Genomic DNA, 20012 nt, shown 5'->3' with positions numbered 1-20012 from the left:
AAAATGAGGGGGAAAAATTAGAATGCATCACATAAGAAGAGCTGTTCATATGAATTAAAGAGAAAAAACACGCCTGTCTGAGTTCTGTCAATGGTTCATATCTTATTTCCTAAGAAATATGGGTTAATACAAGAGATTTGTTAAGACAAAGACAGGTCAGACCTCCTGTATTATTTGCTGAAGAGGTTTCAAGCACACCTTTCTGTGCTTTGTTAACTCTCCAGGAGGGTTTTCTCTGCAGAGTCTCTCATCTGTAGGTCACAGTGACCTGACTGTGGGGGCTGCACTGCACAAATGGAACTCTCCAGATAAGCAGCAACATTTATTGCATACTTTGTCAACATATCTCTGGCCACACACTTGTTCTCAAGGCACTCTGTTTTGATATTGGTTTTATTAAAATAGATTTCGGAAAGGGAAATGTAAAATAGCTTAGAGATTGCAACATAAACATGTTCAAGAGCTGAGGAAACCCACACCAAACACCAGCAGGCTTTTTTTGTACATTACAAGCATGGACAAAATGTATCCTGAGGTATTTTTTTTTCTTCACATAAAAAAATGATACAAAAAGACCAATATCTCACACAGGGAAAGACACAGCGTCCTTCACAATCTGGAAGATTTTTAAAATTAAAATCAAAAGAATAGCTAAAGCCAAGGAGATCTACGGACTGGAAGGGGGAGAATTTTGTCTTGGTGACTGCACAGTCAATCTCTCAGCTTTGGAGCTGCCACCAGAGCTCCTGAGCAGCCTGTGTGGGCAGGATGACATGTTCTACGTGGGGCATGGTGTCCAACTTTGCAGGCTTTACCTGCTCCTCAAGAATCAGCTCATGTGTCCTCTGGAGGAAAGCCCATGGGCTAGGTGGCTCAATCTCAGGCCACAATCTGACTCTGGGTACAAGACACAACCCTGCAAGGTTTCTTTTCAGGGATGTTAATTAGAAAAAACATATTTAACTGTGTTCTGATTCTGCAAATGTCCAGGCAATGGGTTTGCATGAAGTAGATGGTCTGTATCAAGCTCATGTGCCTGATGTATCTGTGAGAGGATTTACTAGACTGGCTTCTAGACTACTGTGCCTGCATTTTCCTGAGCTGCCAGGTCTCATTCCTGGTAAATGGACAGAGCTCAGCCAAAAAAAGTGTGACACGGCATGCTGCAAGAATTTTGCATATTTATCATCAAAAGTGGGGTAGTATTTGCCAAAGAACATCCCTCATTTTTAGGAAAATAATAGATTCAGGACCCTTTAAAAATAGAACTACATTATTTGTCATTTTGGAACATCATCATTCAGTCACTTCCATCAGGATGGGTTTTAATGGCTGCACACCAGCACACAGTATATGTCATAAAGCATTTGTGAAAAAAAAAATGATTCCTCTGAGTAGTCAGATGATCTTCCCAGAGATGAAGTGTCTTTTCCACTTTTCTCTTTCATTCTTCCTTTTCCTGGATCTTGGAGGGAGTGTTACTTGTGTTGAGTAATGAAATTTCCCCTGCCAAAACACACTGTCTTTGATCTCCCCTGTTTTATGCACTAGGGAGCTGATAGTTCCTTCCCTGCCTAGGACTGAATGAATAATCACCTCCTGTTGTTATTCACATAAGATTCAGATGCTGAAATGTGAAACTGATGACAGGGGAAATTATGGATAGAAGCATCAAGATTTGCTACTGAAATTTTATGAGCTGTAGGTAGGAAACATTTAAAGCACATCACATTTAACCATGGAGACTCCAAGCTTTTATAATTTCATGGGGCAGAACTGTGAGTTGTTTGTGAGATGGGAATGAAGCCCAGACTGCTCTCCTGGTGTTTTCTTTATGCCCACATATCCACACACAGACACATAATCAGCATGAGAAAACCCTAGCCATCCATGAATCTTTGTTGTAATTTGGAATGATGAACCATGCAAAAATTAGATATTCAAATAATGTAAAAAGTCTGTACGTTCATTGAGGTGTTAGTAAAAACCCCTGTAAAATCAGAAAATCTTGATTAATTTTTTTTCTTTCTTCTTTTTAACTTTCTTTCTTTGTGGGGTTGTTATTTCAACATATGCAGCTTGTGATTTATTTCAGGTCTTCCAATCTGGACCAGCATGTAATAATGTGTGCACGAAGGACTTCCTTTTAGAAGGGAAGGAGAAATCCTAAAAGGAGTATACAAAAAATTAGGATTTCACATGAACTTTTGTGCAGGGATTTAAAAGCCACATCTAGTGCCATTGTTCTCTGTGCAGCCTAGGCAGTATAATACACAAATGCTGTTATATGGCAAACCTGACTCACATGTCTTGGTGGAGCAGCCCATCGGCCCATGCTGGCATATCCAAGGCTTCCAGACACACAAATGAATTCAACTTTGTGAAAACAACTTTAAAGAACACCCTTTTGATTATGAGGATTTTCTCTTGCCCTCATTCTTGCTCTTTCTTACCTTGAAAACAAACCCTAAACCAAACCAGCTCTTTAATACAAGCTCAGACGAAACAGGTTTCTCTGAGCCTGCCAATCTAAACCAACACAAACACCACTCAAAGTGACACTTCTGTGCAGGGTAAGACAGGTCCACACAGTGTGGAACTGCAAAGATCCAGCATAGCTGGAGATGCCTCCTGCCTCCCTGCTGTGCTCAACAGAAATGGAAACATCATGAGATATTCTCATTCCTAGCAAGCCTGTGCTGGAGGAGGGCTTAAATTGGCCTTCTGTCTCCTGTAACCCCAGGAGATGTGATTAATGAAAAAAGCTAATTATCTGTATTGCTATAACACAATTCACAGGAAAAGAAATTAGTTCTACTTTTTTTTTTTTAAAACTGTATATAACCACCACTTAATTCTCAATAAGCAACTAACACCTCCCTAGAATGAAGGGAATCTCTGCCTGCATGGTGGGAGATACCAGTTTATGATCTCATTTATTTCTTAAGACATTTCTACATGAACACTTCGGCACTTTGTTCTTCAAGAACTGATGAAGATGATATCTCTGATGGTTGTTCATTGAACAAAAAAATAGGGAATTGGAAAGAATTTTCTTTTCATAAAAAACAAGCTTGCATGTTATGCTGAAGTCATTATTCAAATTCACATACTTGCAAGTGATTAGCACACTGCCTCAGACACAAATTTATGCAAGCATTTCAGTTCAAGTGGTTCAGGGGAACCAAAGAATAAATAGTGCCATCACCGTTTTTTGATGCAGGGGGGCAATGGCCATTTCTTGTGTGGAAAGTATGAGCAGACGAGGAGATCTCTGTTCTGTAAATCTGGGCTTGCATTTCACAGCAACCAAACTTGCTCAGGAGAATGAAGAAATCCCTGCGGAAAGTCTTGGTGAAAATGGCGTAGAGGAAGGGGTTAGCGCAGGAGTTGATGGGGTAAAACAAAACCAGCAGGATCTTGGAGTTGGACACTGTGATGAGAGGAACCTTGAGCGAGGCGGATATGGCAAAGAAGGATATTGGTGCCATGCAGAGGAAGTCGGTGAAGATGAGTATGGCCATGCGCTTGGCGATCTTGGTGTCGCTGTTGGAGGAGACAACGTTGGGGTTGCGCACGGTGAAGTAGATGCAGGTGTAGCAGACGCAGATGACCACGAACGCGAGCACATTCAGCACCAGGAGAAACATAACGTAAGCCTGGGCAAAGGGTGTCTCTATATCCATGGGCAGGCAGATGCTGACCTTCATGTAGCTGCTGACCCCGAATATGGGAAGGAGCGCTACTGTGAAGGCAAACACCCAGCCAAAAACCATGATGGTCACGGCGTGGCGCAGGCGCAGCTTGCGGTCCAGCTGCATGGCGTAGGTGATGGTGTGCCAGCGCTCCAGGGTGATCACCGTCAGCGTGTACACAGACAGCTCGCTGGCAAACACCGTGAAAAACCCTGCAGCATTGCATCCTGCCCCGGTCTGCCAGTCTATGGCATAGTTGTAGTACTGGCTTTTGGTCTGGATGTCTACAGAGGCAATAAACAGCAGGTAGATCCCTATGCAGAGGTCTGCAAAGGCGAGGTTGCACATCAGAAAGCGAGGAACGGTGAGTTTGTATTGACTGCTTATTAAAATAATGAGGACAACAGTGTTCCCAGTAATGGCTAAAATGTTGATGAACCATATCAGGACTCTCAGAATGTTGTATCCCATGATATCTTCACATGGGTTGAAAGCATCAGGTTTAGGAGAGCAGGCTACATTAACTACTTCATTGCATAAACCGTAGTCAAATTCATTCTCTGCTGGGTCAAATCCTATGCCATAGTTGGAAAAATAATCTTCAGCTGCAGACCTTCTCTGTAGTTTTTTGCCAGGCTTCTCCTCAAAGTCTTGCTTCACCTGAGATATGCTACATATCGGATGTAATTCGGTCCTGAAATTGTAAAAAGAGTAGAGTTGGAAGATAAGAAACACAGTATGAGGCAAAAAACAAACACAAAATCCTCCAGTTTCCATTAACAGCACAGTTTTTCTGGTTAGCTGATTATATAGATTACCCTGGAGCCTGAAATTAATAGTGCGGCTGGTCCCTATTTATAAAATACTACAAGAACATGTAAATGACTTGGAAACATCATAAACTGCACGGGGAAGGAAAACCTAATGTTTGCCTAACGCTCAGGATGCAGTTATCCACCTGGATAACACACTCTGTAAGAAGCCTTCCTCATCTGAAATGAATTTCTCACCTAAGCTGTCACTGACAAGCATGGGGGGGCAATGCATGACAATGAACACCAGTGTGAGACTGAGCTTTGAGGAAGGACTCAAGTCAGCTGGGAATTCTCAAATTCCCTCTTTTCTAAAGGTTTCGACCACCACCATCTTGTAACTCTGCCAGGGCACATAACTCCATTTTGTGCTGTTCCTTTTTAGTATCTCATATCGTATTAGTGATTAGCCAGTAACACAAGTAAATAGCAGAAATAAATTCATGCAGGATTCCAGATAATCTCTAGATGACAGATGCCAACAGAAACACAAAGCACAGGAGACCATTTATCTTAAAAACTGTTTTTTAAAATAAGTGGATTAGAAATCAAGTGAAGTGAAGCAAAATCAAACCAAACCAAACCAAACCAGACTAAACTGAACATTTTAATGGAAACAGTAGTTGCATTTGTTTCTGTCAGAAAGCATTTTTAAAACATTTTAAGATTTTAAAGTAGCACAAGTAAATACTAGCATTTTTGATAGTTTTGTGTTTGGCTTTATTTTGTAGAGTATTAGCTCTGTGCCCTTCTCCATGCATAGACCTACAGAAGAAACAAATATTTTGGCTGATGATAGAAAGATGATAGAAAGATGATCAGCTCCAACAAGATCATAAATATCAAGAAATATCAAATATAAACATGAAATGAATGGTGAGTTTTTACAACAGCTCTTTGGCTGCCTTAGAATTTGGTTGTCCCATGAACTTGCATCCACAGTTTTGGATGCAGACCTAATCTGAGTTATGGAATAAAACACTTGACATTTTGTTGTAAAACCAACCCAGTTCAGCTCTGCCTACATTCAGCTACAAGCCAGACTGCAGTTTAGGTGTGTAATTTCTAGGACAAGATCCCTGCTTATCTTCCACCCTGACTCTGAGTACAGTTGAGAGAAGAACTCTCTAGGCAAGTAAAGTTGAAATTTTTAACAACTGGTAGCAGCTTAAAAGGGAGAATTCTTCTTTGTAACCTAATTTTATCTTTTGACTTTCTGCACTCACTACATCTTCTGAAAATTGAGTTTAAAGGGTCTGCAAGAAAGGAAAACTAATGAAGGTCCAGCACCAGAAGGTGAGGGACATTTCCTATGAGATTCTGAACATCCTCTACTATTATCAATATTTTTTATCTTGCCTGTCAACTGAGTGAGAAAACTGATTTTCTGTGAGGTCAAATATTCACTAGGAAGGTCACAGTAGCAATAACAAGGCATTACATTTTGCTCTCCTGTGTTCTACTAGCATAAGGATGAGTGAAGGGTCCAGAGTATTGATCAATATATCAACAGTTCTCTGGCTGAAAGGGAATAAAGGCTTCCAAGGAGCAATAACAGAGAAAAAGTCCCTCATTTTTTAGTGCAACAGGCACTTGGGGGCACTGAAAGCTACAGCAGTTGGTGGTTTTTTGAAAATGAACCAAGGGAAATGTTTGTAGCCAATCATTTCTCAGCATGAGGCAAAAATAAACTTTTTCTAAAATTTTGGAGGTACTGCCTGGACTTAAATAAATACCCAGGCAAGAGTGATTTGTAAGGACAATTAAATATTTATGATGATTACAATTCATTAATTCTTGCCTTATTTTTACAGCCAGTAAAATAAAAGCAGGGTCCCAAGGAATAAGGTTTTTGCTCCAGGGAAGGGCAATGGGGAGTGTCCTGCTGGTTCTCTGTATTGGGGGCAGGTAGGATGAAACTCCCAAGGGAAGGAAGAGCCATCCTCTGATACTGACTCTTTGTCATATCTTTGCCCTCTCTTTCTCACCCTTTGGGCTGTGCAGTGCACTCAGAGCAACAAGTTAAAACATTACTTCCCAAGGGATGTGTGGGTCCTTGCTTCTTATTGCAACCATGGGTGTCATCACACAGTCAATTCATTCCCTCTCTTTGTAAACTTTCCTTACTGTTCAACATTATTTTGCTCAAGTAAACTAGAAAAATAAACTGCAGAAAGGGCAACTTAGAGAACAAAATTGAAATTGGTGGAGTGCTCTGGCAAAAATAAACAAAAATTACTACCTTTGTACAAGTTGTTATTTAAGTTGTTATTTTATGCACCTTATCTGGATCTGCTGGCAGCAGGATGTTGTGTGCTGAGAAACATGCTCAGCAGAATAAATAGTCTTGACCTGTGTTCTGTAATAAGTCCTATCTCAAGCCAATCATCCTCACCAAAAAGAGCCATTAAGTGAGTTGTGAGCAACTGATAGTATGTTCTTGTGAGATGAGGCCCAAACACCATTCCTGATGCTGCCACATTTTTTGAAAAAGTAGGATTTCAAGTGACAGCTCCTCCAAAGAATAACGATCAAGTGTAAGGACAGAGTCATATCAATGCCATTCTTTTGGGCAGAAGGTGATCTTTATGTCAAAGAAAGCCAAAATCCTGCTGAAGTTCCTAATGGCCTATGTCAAGTTGAGGGTTTTAACATCCGGCCTCTGCCCTATCCATACTTCAAGGATATTATTTTCCAGTCACAGAAAAACGTGAGGGGAGTTCAACATGCTGTACTAGACTTGTCTTAAGAATGCAGCTTACCTTTTCTTAGGCCAGCACCAGATTATTCAAACTACAGGTCAATATTTAGCATGTAACCCTTATTAGAATGACAAAAAAAAAAAAAAAAAAAAAATCAAAACTGTCTTATATTTTAATTGTATTTCTTAGTCTGGCAGAAATGTGCTTGATGTGACATCCTCCAAAATTTAGAAAGCACTCTTGCTGTAACAGGTTTAAACTTTCCATTATCACAACAGCACCTGTTTGCTGCTGCAGACAGTTTTTGGAGAGGTGATTGAGCATGATCCACTATGGTAACTTATTTTATCTAGGTATTTGAGTGCTGCAGAAGTCTCAAAAAGGGGAAATCAAACATGAACGGGCAGCCAGAAAGGGGCTGCACATCCCTGACTTAATTCCTTCCCAGAGTTCTCATGTGAACACCAGCTGCTGCTGTGATCCTTAGAAATGCACTTTTTGTACTCCCTGGACTGCCTGGAAGTATTTAGTGAGCCAAATGGCCACAAGGAATGACCCTCTCCTGTCAAGGTGCACGGCAAGCCAGGTGACACCGGGGCTTCCAACAACACATGCAATGCCTGCTGCTCTGAGCCAAGCACAGCTCTCCCCAAAGGAATATTACACATTGTGTGATCAAGCACTATGCAAACTATTAATAACTTCTAAACAGCCTGAGCAGCCTTCAGTGCACACGCAGCTTGTGCCAGCTGTCATGAAAACTGCTTTGAAATGAAAGAGGGTGTAGCTACTGTATGTGTGACTAATCTCTGCTGAAGTGTATGGTAATACTTTCAGTCTTCAAACCAAACACATGCATCCACTTTCTCTCTTTAATCTGGAGAGAGGATCTCAGTTTCACACCAAGTTCAGTACAAGAGACATAGCTGTGTGAAAGAAATGAAAATTTTTAATTGTGTTAAAAAGAAGCACACAGGAAGAGTTCTTCTAAGTAATAGGCTCTCATAATTTTGCATTTATGCCTAATGTTTGGTAGAAAATACAAATGGTGACTGTTAAAGGCATGGATAAATATGCTCAATTTGGTTCTGCTGACACAGGAGGTGGAGTTGTGACCAGACTTGCTCCAGAAGCAGCCCCACCATGGCATGGTGTTCCAGCCCAGCCTCGAACATCTGCACTGGGGCTATGTGAGCTCTTCACAGGTTTCTTGGCATTTCTTTGCAGAATTACACTACCCCAGGCTGTGGAAAGGGCTGTGTTGTGCTCTCCTTGCCTTCTTGCTAGCCAGGGAAAGGCTTCCAAAAGCAGGGCTGTACTAAGGGGGAAGTGAGTGCTGTGGACTTCAATTATATGGCATGGAAGTTTTCCAAAGCCCAGATGAGAGGACTAGATACTGAGACCTTACCACAGGGTCAGGACTATTTCCTCCTGTAGCTTCCCTTCAATAGCAACTCTTTGTTTTTGAAAAGTCCAGTTGCCTAATTTAAGGGGTGGATTCTGGGATTTGGGTCCTGATTAGGCTCAAGCAGCCCAGAAGCCAAATACCTTTGAAAATATGAATCAGAGTGATATCAGTGTTCCTTTGCACATCCAGAACTAAACATGTTTTCATTGTATAATAACACTTTGCCACCAGTTCTGGAAGGACTGGACCCATTTCTGCTTAGAAACCACCAGCCACCGTGTCTGCATAAGACTGCACAAGTGTGTGAAAATGTCGCCTGCTGATCTAGTTCTGTTCTAGTGAAAACTTAGCATTTTGGATCAAAAATGGGTGATGGATTCTGTCAGATACTTCTGTCATCACTATAGTTTCCACCATCACACTTGTGCTCTTAACACAGTTTTATAAACACATGTAGATGATATTTATTAGTGATGAGCAAACTCCATTATCTTCCCTTGTTTGGAGACAATACAATGCTAAAAGTAAAAAAAGGGGCTATTAAAGTGTATTAAAATAGAAGCCACTAACAGTTTATGCTTTCTCTGCATGGTTTTACTTTTCTTTGAAGTTTTATGCCACTTCTGAAAATGATGTCTTGAATTGTAACCGTGGTTCATAATTTTCTTTCTCTCGTGGCAAAGTCCAAGCCTTTCAGGACATCTAGTGAAGGAAGAATTTCAAACAATACCAAGGGGTTTTGTAGGTACCAGTTCCTCATGTTTTCCAGTGGCACAGATTCAGGAGGTTCATTAACTACTAAACGTGAACATTTCAAGACTGCATGACTGAGAGGAAAATACTCAATGAGAATCCCTGATACCTAAAGCCTCACAGCAACTTGGTAATGGAAAATTAAAAACAGCATGGAAAATTGCCTTTGGAGTCTAAAAAGGCACCTTAGCCTCCCACCATGCTCTGTTGATTTGTGTGAAATGGATCTGCTCAGAAAACACGTCCCAAATTGCTGTGAATGTGAACTCAACAGATAATGTATCTGTGATGCTTGGCTGGGCAGTGCTCCAACATCAATGAGGCTTTCAGAAAGAAGAGTTTGGGATCACTCAGTGGTCCTGTTGCCCTCCTGGACTGATGAACAAGTGTTGAGCAGCTTCTCTACTAATACAGCCTTCCCTCCAGTTACCTTCTGAAAGAGTTGTCAAATGTTTCCTGGTTAATGTCTTCAGTGTGGCTCCAGGCTGGTTCCAGTGAAAGATGGATTTATGACAGGTGAGGGCAGAGTTGTGTCTGGGGAAAGTGCTGATGACATAAAAATTTAATAATTTCCTGCAATGGAGAGGCAGTGCACTGTGTAGCATGCATAAACCTGCATGTACTGTGTATTCATTTATTTCCATCCATTTACTTACCTGCACTGAAGAGACCTTTTCTATCCACATTTTGAGGAATTTTATTTAATTCACTATCAACTGCTGAAAAGCACCAGAAAGAAAAACAAATTAAATCACTTACTTTTGTCTTTTCCAGTTTGTAAATGCACAGCAATGGCTAGGATAGGTGAAGTTTGCCTCAATCAAAGATCTAAATTTGCTTAAGTCAGGAAGCTTTTTTAAATTGTATGTAGACCTTGCTCTTAGCTTCTTAATGTGTTCTAATCCATGACTTGGCAGGAAACTGATTTTCGTGCTGGAAATATCCCTTTAAGAAAACATATGAAAATCTTGGTAAAAAGCAAATTTACTTCTGCTAAACAATGGATATGTGTTTTAGACTGTCCTACTCATTCTCTGAGTAGTGACTGGAAACAGATCAGCTGGAAATCTACACTGAAAAGATGATCCAGTGCTAAATTAGGTGTTCCTCCAGCAAACTGAGGTAATATTCATTGCAAACAACAATCAAGTGGTGTTAGTCTGTGAGAACAAAAGAAAAAAATACCATAATGTTCTGGATAAAAATTAGCAGGAACATAAACTATTACTGCAATATGATGCTGGGTTTAGTAAATACTGCAATATGATGCTGGGTTTAGTAAATACTCAGAAATTGCAGCAATCATCCCATAATACTGTTAAAGGACAAAAAACATGGCTGATGAAATCACAATAGAAGTTTGCTATATGAACATCACATCATGGGAAGGCTGCTGTGGAAAAGGCAATAAACACAAAGAGAGAAGCTCACATGTGAATACAGGTTGGGGATATCAGATTTTGTACTCATTAGGAAGAAAAACATTAAAGAGAGACAGGGGTGGCATTGTTCAGCCTGTTAGGAACAAAAAAATCCCAACAAAACCTTCTTGGTGGTTTAGAGACTGAAGCAAAGGAAGGGGCACGACTGCAGGAGGTTGGGAGATGTGTTTATGTGAAGGCAATTACTGTGGGGCAGGCTATCAGAGGCAGTGATAGAATCAGCAGCCATGAATGAACTAAAGAGAGCATTAAAAGGGCTTTTAAAAGGAAACATGTTCTGCATACACTTAATCTTGACTTGTGCCATGCAAGCGAAGGAAGGGAAGAAGGACCAAGGGTGCTCCATCTCCAGGCTAAGAGAAAATCCATCCCCATAGCTCCAGACTGTAGCAGCTGGGGCAAAACATCTCTGCATTTCCCTTACTGGGACACAAACCATGTCCCTCAGATCATGAGAGCCTGAGATCAACTCCTTCCTCTGAAGAGCAAAGGTAAAAGTGAATTGCACAAAATCATTCTTCCTCCTTAAAGCCCTGTGCTCTCACAGCCTGAGACTGATCCAGGATGCAGTGTTTGCTGAGGCTGCTCTGCTCTTTATTCTCCAAGAAAAGAATTCTCCCTAATCAAGGAATTGGACTGACAATATTTTTTTCTCCATGTCCCCTCAAAGGTACAGTTTCCAGTTCATCTTTGACAGTGTGATATCCGAACATTTTATTTGATCTCTCACCCAACATGCACAAATTGTTTTTGTTATCACATTAATACAGGAGAGTTGTGCCATTTGAGGGGGAGAGCAGGTTTTAGCAGCATGTAATAAAGTTTAGACGGTTGCTATGTACCACACACACATTTGCACCTCTGTTCTCTGGTCTAGAAAGAAAAATTAGTACCAGGAAAGAGCTCTGCTTGAGCACCAGCCAAGCCTAAGAATTTCATAGGCAGATGATGAAGCAGTTTATAAAATTGGTTAAGATGATCTTTGTGTCCATCTTGTGCCCACAGTTGAGCCTTCACATCCAGGCTCTGAAGGAATGTGTCACCTTCAACAGCTGGACAATGGGCTGTGGCAGAGAGGAGCAAACACAAACCCCACTCCACTGCCCCAGCTGGGGCCGTGGCTTTTACAGAAGACAGACTGGTGTATTCCAAAGTGCTGTGAACTTCTGCAGGGCAGGCTGAGAGAAGCCACACTTCTCACACAAGAGGTCCTGAGGTCCTGGGCCTGTTTCTACAGGAGCTAAACCTGGCAGCCGATGAGAAATTTTGGGCCATCGATTTCTACCTTGGATGCTTGAAGAGGCAATTAGGCTGCAATGAGCAGCCTCAATCTTCACTCGTGCTGACTGCTGCCCTCAGTGCTCTGCCTAATGAAAACTGTCACCAGAGTGTGTGCTCATGAGTCAAAAACTAAACAGCAGGTTTCTGCCTAAATCCACAGACAGCATCTCTCATGGCATCATTAAGAGAATGTGGAACTTCTTAGTTCTGAACAAGAGCACAGAAAAAAAAAAATGTTTCCTTTGGCTTATTAGCTAAAAAGCATTACTGCATCCAAATTGATTTTACACTGTGTGGAAATAAATATGAATAGGGACAGCACTTAAAAATACCTAAAAGTTTTCTGAATCTTTCATCATCTCTAAATAGTCTGAAAGATATTCAATAGTTTTCCCACAAAAACTTGTTACTTCTTATTTAAGAAACTTTTCTTTTTATGCTCATTATCACACATAAACATATGTGAATTAGGGAAAGTGCTTTGCATACCCCTGTGGGGTTTTTTCAGTATGTCTGTGAGGGACAGCTATGGATACACCACTGAAAAGCCCCAAAAAGCAAACACAGACATTGTGCAGGTGGTTTAGTAAATTACTCCACTGAGTTGCCACACACACCTCAGCACAGAGGTTCTTTGGGATGCTGTTCTCTAGTTAGAGGCTTGATAAATTAAATAAGCCTGATGAACAAGATTATAAAGTGGCAGTAGGAAATCAAACCAGAAGGCATCAGCAATTGAAATACGTGTTCTTGTGTTATTGTTGCTTGGCTGTGAGTCACCAGCCTTGACAGCAGCCGGTGCAGGAACAGCAAAATGAATCTACCTTCTCCTCCAATCACCTCCCTTTCCCTCTGGGAGTCTCTGTTGGATTAGCAGAAGTACTGACCAGCTAATGAGGTCTGAAAGACACCTACAGAAATGATGAAAATAGCTCCTGGAGCAGAAATCAGAGCAGGATAGGCAGACTGGGGAGAACAATTTTCTTTGTGCTTGTATCTAAACTGATCTCTGCTGCACTTCAGGGGCTCAGCTGAGGAGCTGGGGATCTACTGGAGCTCTCCTGCAGCCTCCACATGTGGGATTACCGATGAAGAAAAATTGCAAGGGTGGGATGGGCCACAGCCATGCCTCGCTCTGCACTGAGCCAGGACACAGCCAGAGAATCAAGGACACCAGCAAAGGCTGGTGCAAGCCACGACAGCTCTGAGAGGAGCTGCAGACAATTAAATGAAATAGTGCAGCTGAAAATTGAAGCTATGAAACTTCAAGTTGGAAACAGAGTGTATATCTGTATGGAAGGAATATGTATAGTTGTGGGGTTTATTAGCTATTTGATTTCCTGGCCTACTGTCAATGCTGAAATCCTTTAACTCAAAATTTGATGTCTTTCCCAAAGAGAGATTCTAATTCAGCCAAGAGCTGTAAGTCTGAGAGAGGAATTAATTTGTGAAGCTCTGTAGCCTGCACAAGGCCTGTGATTGGTGCTGTCTAGTTGTGTTTGTGTTTCTTTCACATTACTTTAATATGATGAATTATAAAATAGAAGTTGGCATTAATTGACTCCTTAACTCTGGTTCGGGAAGATCAAGAGTTAAACCACCTTGATATTCATTCTATTAGAACACTGCAGTCTGCAACATGGATTTGATTGCAGCAACAGCAAAAATATGATTTGTCCCAGCAAAGATATGATTATGGGTCAATCATTTCCACAAGTGAAAGCACATCCCTGGTGATGGATGAGTACGAAGGCTCTTCTCTCATGATCTCAGCCAGGATAAAAAGGTAATTTCCCATCCATGGTATTGGTAATGGAACAGAAAACTTTTTACACAAATAACTCAGTGTTAGAAATTGAACTATCAAATGAATTTCAACTAGAGGCAAATCAATTTGATAAACCTCCAGAATATGATTGTATCAAGTATAGCCTGCAAAGAAAATGCACTTACTTTTTGCTACAGGAAACAATGATTTCCCAAAGAAACACCTAAGATATTACTGATTCAAAGATGCTCCAGTGACAGCCTTTTCCAATAAAAGAAGATGCTTTGAAGAAACAATGGAAGTGGAGCAGAGTGCAGTAAGCCCAGCTCTTTATATCACAGGTGCACTGACCATCACACAGTGGAAAATGAGGCCTTCAGATGAGCTCTGGACTCAACTGAAGGTTAATCAGACATTTTTTGTCCATCCTTTTCAGATGTGCAACCACTCTAGCATCTGTGCAAAATCTTCCAACAGCTCCAATGACCCCTCTCACTTGTTCAGGGTGACTTTTAGCCCTTTCTGGACAACGAGGGTAGATGCAAAGAGAGAGAGGTTCCAATGAATCCGTGAGATGAAAAAAGAACCTCACATCTCTCTTGCAGCCCTTACGTGTGGTGGGTTGTGCTCAGAAACACAGGCAGCTGTGCAAGCTCATATATTTTTGGAGCCTATGGCAAACTGTGGCTTGAGGTAATGGTGGATGAGATCCATGAGCATCCTACTGCTGAATTTCTACTGCTGAGTTCTCAAATCCCAGCTCATCACCCACCAAGAACATCCTGCTGTAACTGTGTGGGATGTATCTCATACCTATCCCAATTCCCATCCCTGTAGGATGGGAATTTTGCTTCAGAATCAAGCTGCACAGATGCAGGGGAAGATCTTCAGTGGCAAGTAATTCAGATTTCATCACTAAGAACCACTCACCTGGTCTTGATTTTGCTCAAACAGAAAACCAAAAGCCTTTTTTTTTTAGCAGAAAAAACAAAGCAGAATGACTCCTCTCTTGATCCAGTTTATGAACCTGGATCTAAATCTCTCACCTTCAATACTCTCAAAAACTTGAGAACAAAGTGAAAATAAAAGTTCTAGACTGATATTTCAGTTATGGCTTCCTTTTTTAAAAATTCAGAGCTAGACCTCTGGTCTTGGCCTCCAAGGTTTGCAACATGTTGAAATCCAGACTGGCATTCATATGTTCTTCTCTGACCTTTTCTAAGGAGACAGTAATGAGAAAAATGTTATCCAACTGCTACTTACAAAACAACAGGTCCATTGGCTCCCTGGAAGACCTCATTTGGTAATTTTTCTAGGTTGTGATTATCACTTAGATTTCTGAAAAACACAATATTTTATGCTGAAACAATCTGAGACTTAAAAAAAAAAGTCTTGCAGAAGTTACTATCTTCATTTTTCAGAATTGCAAACAACAGAAATAGTTACAGCTCATCCAGATATGTTCCATTAAATGCATGATCCTCAATGTCCTGAATTCCATTTTTATTGAGCCATCTGCAACAGAGAAAAGGAAAAGAGAGTTGTGTTCTTATTTATGCTTCATGACTAAAATGTATGCAAATCAAAACAGGGAATCTCAAACAAAATCACTAAATGGACATTGAAATGGTGAAATTTTTACAAATCCTAGCCTGTAAGACTCCAGTAGTGGAGGCAGGCTTTGGAGGGGGCAGACATGAATAGGGTGGATGAGTGCTACCATGAGAGATGGCAGCTGGAGTAAGTTCCAGAGTAGAGTCAGAGCTGGTGAAGATGCTGGTGCTGCTCATGGCTCCACTGGGAAGGCAGCAGAGGAGCCAGGGAGACCAGAATCTTTCCTGTCGGTGCTGTCAGTGCCACTCAGCTTGACTCTTAGCAAGGTGCTTTTGAAATGCTGGGCCACAGCCTCACCTTTGCCAGTTATTAGGGAAAAAAGCCTGCTGCGTGCCATGGGCTGACATCCACAGCCAGGCAGGTGGAGGGGGGGGGCTGATGCTCACTGAGCCAGGCAGGAGGGCACAGGGGGCAGCCAAACTGCCCAGGAAGCAGCTGATTCCTCCTACACTGCTGCCTCGACAGATTACACTCCCTGTCTGCCCAGCCCTACCTCCCCAGGCTCCTTTCCCCAGGAGGAGGCCACAGGTAGTGAACCTGGCAATTGAAGCTCCTGGGGCTCTCTGCCAAGTTTTTACTCTGGTGCATTAGCTAATTAATGTTTAACGACCTTCCTTCTGTCCCTTCACGGTGCTAAAAATTTACATTGAGGTCAGTTCTATTTATCATCTTTACGGTGCAATCTTTCAGCTCGCCTCAAACGTCACTCTGCAGCTCACGCCCTCTCCAACAGGCAGTGACAGGGCTGATTGATGGCAGAAATGGCCTGATTTAATTAAACTGTCAGCCAACCTGGACTCTTTTCTAATTCACTTTGAAAGCTGAGCATACAAGTGACCCACTTATCTGAGGTCTGAGGTGGTGAGCTAAGGTCAGCACGGAAATCAGTCATGGGTCTGGCTGAAAGGATTGCTCTTTTGACCATGACAGGCAGATGCACATAGCTCTGTGTCTATCATGTCTGTCAGGCTGGATCAGGAGAGCTGTCACCGTCCCCTTCACTTGCCAGCACCATTAGACATGAGTGAGCAGGCACGGAGGAGAGACAGGTCCCTGCTTAGAGCATTTGAAACATTTATTATATTACATTGATCTTATAAATTTGTAGCTGCCAGGCTGATAGATATGTTTTTAATCACACTATTAGCACTTGCTGCATTCTCTCACTGAACATGATGTTAATGCAATGAGATACTAAGGTTGTAAAACAGTCACTGTAACCACACAGTGTGGACTATATACTCCTGTCACCTGGCTAATAGCATCTGAGTAGTAAAAAGAGCAAAAAAAATTACCCAAATCCTGAGACCTCATTATAGTACACATAGATGAATTCCTATTGAGGCATATTCTCCTCTCACTTCAACCAGCATCCTTACTGACTCCACTAACTCTTACATTAGCAAGGTGACAGTGGAGACAGAGATCAGAGCCCGGACATGGGAACTTTTCCTTATCATTTCATGGCTAGAGCAGATTTTTAAAACTCCAAAATTCACCCAGTGCAAGAGGTCACTGTCCCTGAGGTACCATTTGCACCCTATTTCAGGACTGGAAAGATCTATCTTAGAGCCTAAGTTGCATGCAGACCTGGAAGCAAGGTGGATTTCTTCCACAAATTTCTAGCACTTCATTACCAAATGTCTCCTCAACTCCCACCTGTGCTGATCCCATGCATAGCATAAGATTAAATCCAACTTACTGGTGGAAATATGCTTGGAGCCTTCCATAGCTAAGCCTATTAAAATGGTTTCTTCCTAGAATGTGGGGGTTCAGTGGGTCCTGGATGATTCAATCATCTTGATATGCCTGCTTGCACTAAATGATGTTGCTGTGACTGCTGAGTTGCTGGGACTTCAGTTTTGTATAGAAAAATGGCATATTTGTGCCTAAAATGAACTAAGTTCCCCACAGCACAAGGAAAGCCTAATCAGGGACTCTCAAAGGGTGCATGCAGGGCCTCTGTCTCAAATTGATCTGGGGAGAACTAAAGTTAGGACATTGTCTGATCAGGGTGCTGGAGGCCAGGTCTGCTCTCAAGCTCTTGCTACTCCTGCACACACTGGTGAGTGTGGGACAATCACAGAATCACAGAAAATTTGGGCTGGAAGGGACCTTAAAGATCACCCAGTTCCAAATCCCCTGCCATGGACAGCAACACCTTGCCTAGATCAGCCTGCACAAAGCTCTGTCCAGCCTGGCCTTTTGCACTTCCAGCGATGGGGCATCCACATCTTCTCTGGGCAACCTGGTAAAGAATTTCTTCCTGATATAAGCAATGAAACATTTTGGGGACAAAGGGGAAACCAAAATTCAAGCTGCTCAAGTGGCACAGAGAGATCAAAACACAGCAAAACTCCGGGATATTTATCTTACCCTCCAGTGGTATCATGAAAACAAACATAGAATTTGTTGTGCAGTGCTTTGGAAATATATACTTGAAAAAAGTCTGTGTGTATATGTGTGTGTGTGTGTTTAGAACTTCAGAAAAGTATAGAGAGCTTGTGCATAACTGATAGGGAAAAGGGAGAGATAAAGCCAAGTGACTTCTCTTGGTTATTGATGGTCTGACCTTGCTCCCCCAGAATCGATGTGAGCTCAGTCAATTCAAACCTCGCTTTTCTCTCTCAGTGGGCCAGGTAAACCACATGGTGGGAATTTTTCCCAGTCTGGCCACTGGCTAAGTGAAAGGAAGGCAGCTTGTTAGCAAGCAAACAGTATGTTTTGATATACAGAGAGAAAGGATCAAAGAAGCCAGCTAGTTCATTAAAATACATGACTGCTGAAATCAAATGTAGGGCCAGCAAACCACGCAGCTCCAAACTGCATTGAGAACACACTTGTACCAATGCATTAACATTGTGTACAAAGAAACCACATTTCCACAACATCTTCATACATTTTGCCCAAGTAATAAATGTCTTTGAGTGATGTGTCTGACTGTAAATATTTATGAGTTGTGCTATCCTTTTGAACACAATTTGTATCGCAGGGAACTGTAGCTGTAGGTGTTTAACCTTGGCATTGGTAATTACTAAATTCACTCTCTGATGTGCTTCTAAAATAAAGAGAAGGAATAGAACACAACAAAAAAAAAAAAAAAAAAAAAAACCAAACCCAAAAGCATTCATTTGTTTCATGGCAGGGAAACAGAATACAGAGATCTCAGGGGCAAGGAGAGATGTAAAATCTCAAATTGAATTTGGAAGTGTATGAAAAAGTGCCCAACTCCTGCTATCCTTGACCCTGTTCTGGAAAAGAAATGAGCTAACAAGGAGAATAATGAATTTGCTATGTCTACTCACAGAATCACACTTTCAGAACTCAGGCCCATGAATGAATTTCTTTCAATTGTACGTATATTGATATTGTCTTGAATATCTCTGAAAAATAAAATACAATAGAAACTACACCTTTTTCTACTTCTACAAGCCTTTCAATACAATATGCTGCTTCAAACACAGTATTTTCCCCTTATGTTCAATCTGAGGAAGTACTGCAGACAGAGGGTAATAACCAAACTTTCCAAGACATTTTTCTCCCGCAGAGCACAAACCTTCCTGATAAAAAAGGCTGGAGCAAAACATTTCCAACACCCCCATACTTTCCTCCCAAATAGGCTGAAGACATTAAAATGCATATAAGCTCAGGTCTATAACCCTGAGGTGGATGAAATAGCTCCTCCAGCAAACACACTCCCCAGAAAATGCAATTGGAGGGGCTGCAAGGCCACCCCTTCTCCCAGCCTCTCAACCAGCAGGAGGAAAGCCATTAGCCTTTCTGGCCTGATTCAGCAGGGCACCTACCAGCCCATGAATCATTCCCCAGCTGATGTCAACAGGGGTGCTTATAAGCTTTGTATGTGCTTAAGAACTTAAATGCAGGACCCCTGTCAGTACAATTTGTTGAATGGACAAATAAGAATTTCTGTCTTTCCTCAGTTGTGACTGATACAAAAAAAAAAAAAAAAAAGGAACCTTCTGTTGCTGGCTCAATATAGGCCTCAAAGAAGTTAAATAATGTTACTCATAATTTAGACTGGGGATATTGCTGTTTCCATGCTGTTTCTGTTGGAAAGCACGGAACAAAATTAATTATCTGCAAAGCTTGAAATTAAGTGCAGTTCCAAAATTATCTCATGCTGACAGCTCCATGCAGCCACAACTCTGCACAGAGTGACACTTACACAGAGGCTTCATTCAGCAAACTGAGGGCAGCAGGGGCAGGAATAGGGAGGGAACACAGCATCCATGCAAGTGAACTGTATCCCTCTACTAAAGCTCTGCCCTTTATAAATTTCAAGATCTGTCTTTGGGACTTAAATGTCGGCACAGCTGAAGCCAAAGGGAATTCTCTTATTGACCTCAGAGGGTCCAAGGTTTGAACTGAGGTCTAGTTTGGGACTCAATCAGTATCAAGGTCTATTTATTCTTACAGGGAAGTAAGGAGTTGCACCTAAAAAATTCAAAGCTCTCATTAAGACTGATGATAAACACAAAGATGAACAGGTGAAAGTCCCTGTTGTGCCATAGCTGTT

General features: G+C 41.6%; 1 protein-coding gene across 1 annotated transcript in view; it reads right to left on the bottom strand.

Moving 5' to 3' along the window:
* Positions 1 to 324: 324 nt before the first annotated feature.
* Positions 325 to 20012, bottom strand: part of FSHR (follicle stimulating hormone receptor) — an 83159-nt gene continuing 63471 nt past the window's right edge. The window contains 5 exon segments of the mRNA XM_071423191.1: positions 325 to 4389; positions 10130 to 10315; positions 15125 to 15199; positions 15308 to 15376; positions 18781 to 18858. Coding sequence (XP_071279292.1) covers positions 3162 to 4389; positions 10130 to 10315; positions 15125 to 15199; positions 15308 to 15376; positions 18781 to 18858 — 1636 coding nt within the window. The 3' untranslated portion in view covers positions 325 to 3161.

This window comes from Agelaius tricolor, unplaced genomic scaffold (assembly GCF_023055355.1).
Source record: "Agelaius tricolor isolate 1412-34295 unplaced genomic scaffold, bAgeTri1.0.p SCAF_1, whole genome shotgun sequence".
Classification (NCBI taxonomy): domain Eukaryota; kingdom Metazoa; phylum Chordata; class Aves; order Passeriformes; family Icteridae; genus Agelaius; species Agelaius tricolor.
Note: the sequence above shows the minus strand (reverse complement) of the source record. Positions and strands in the feature narration are given on the sequence as shown.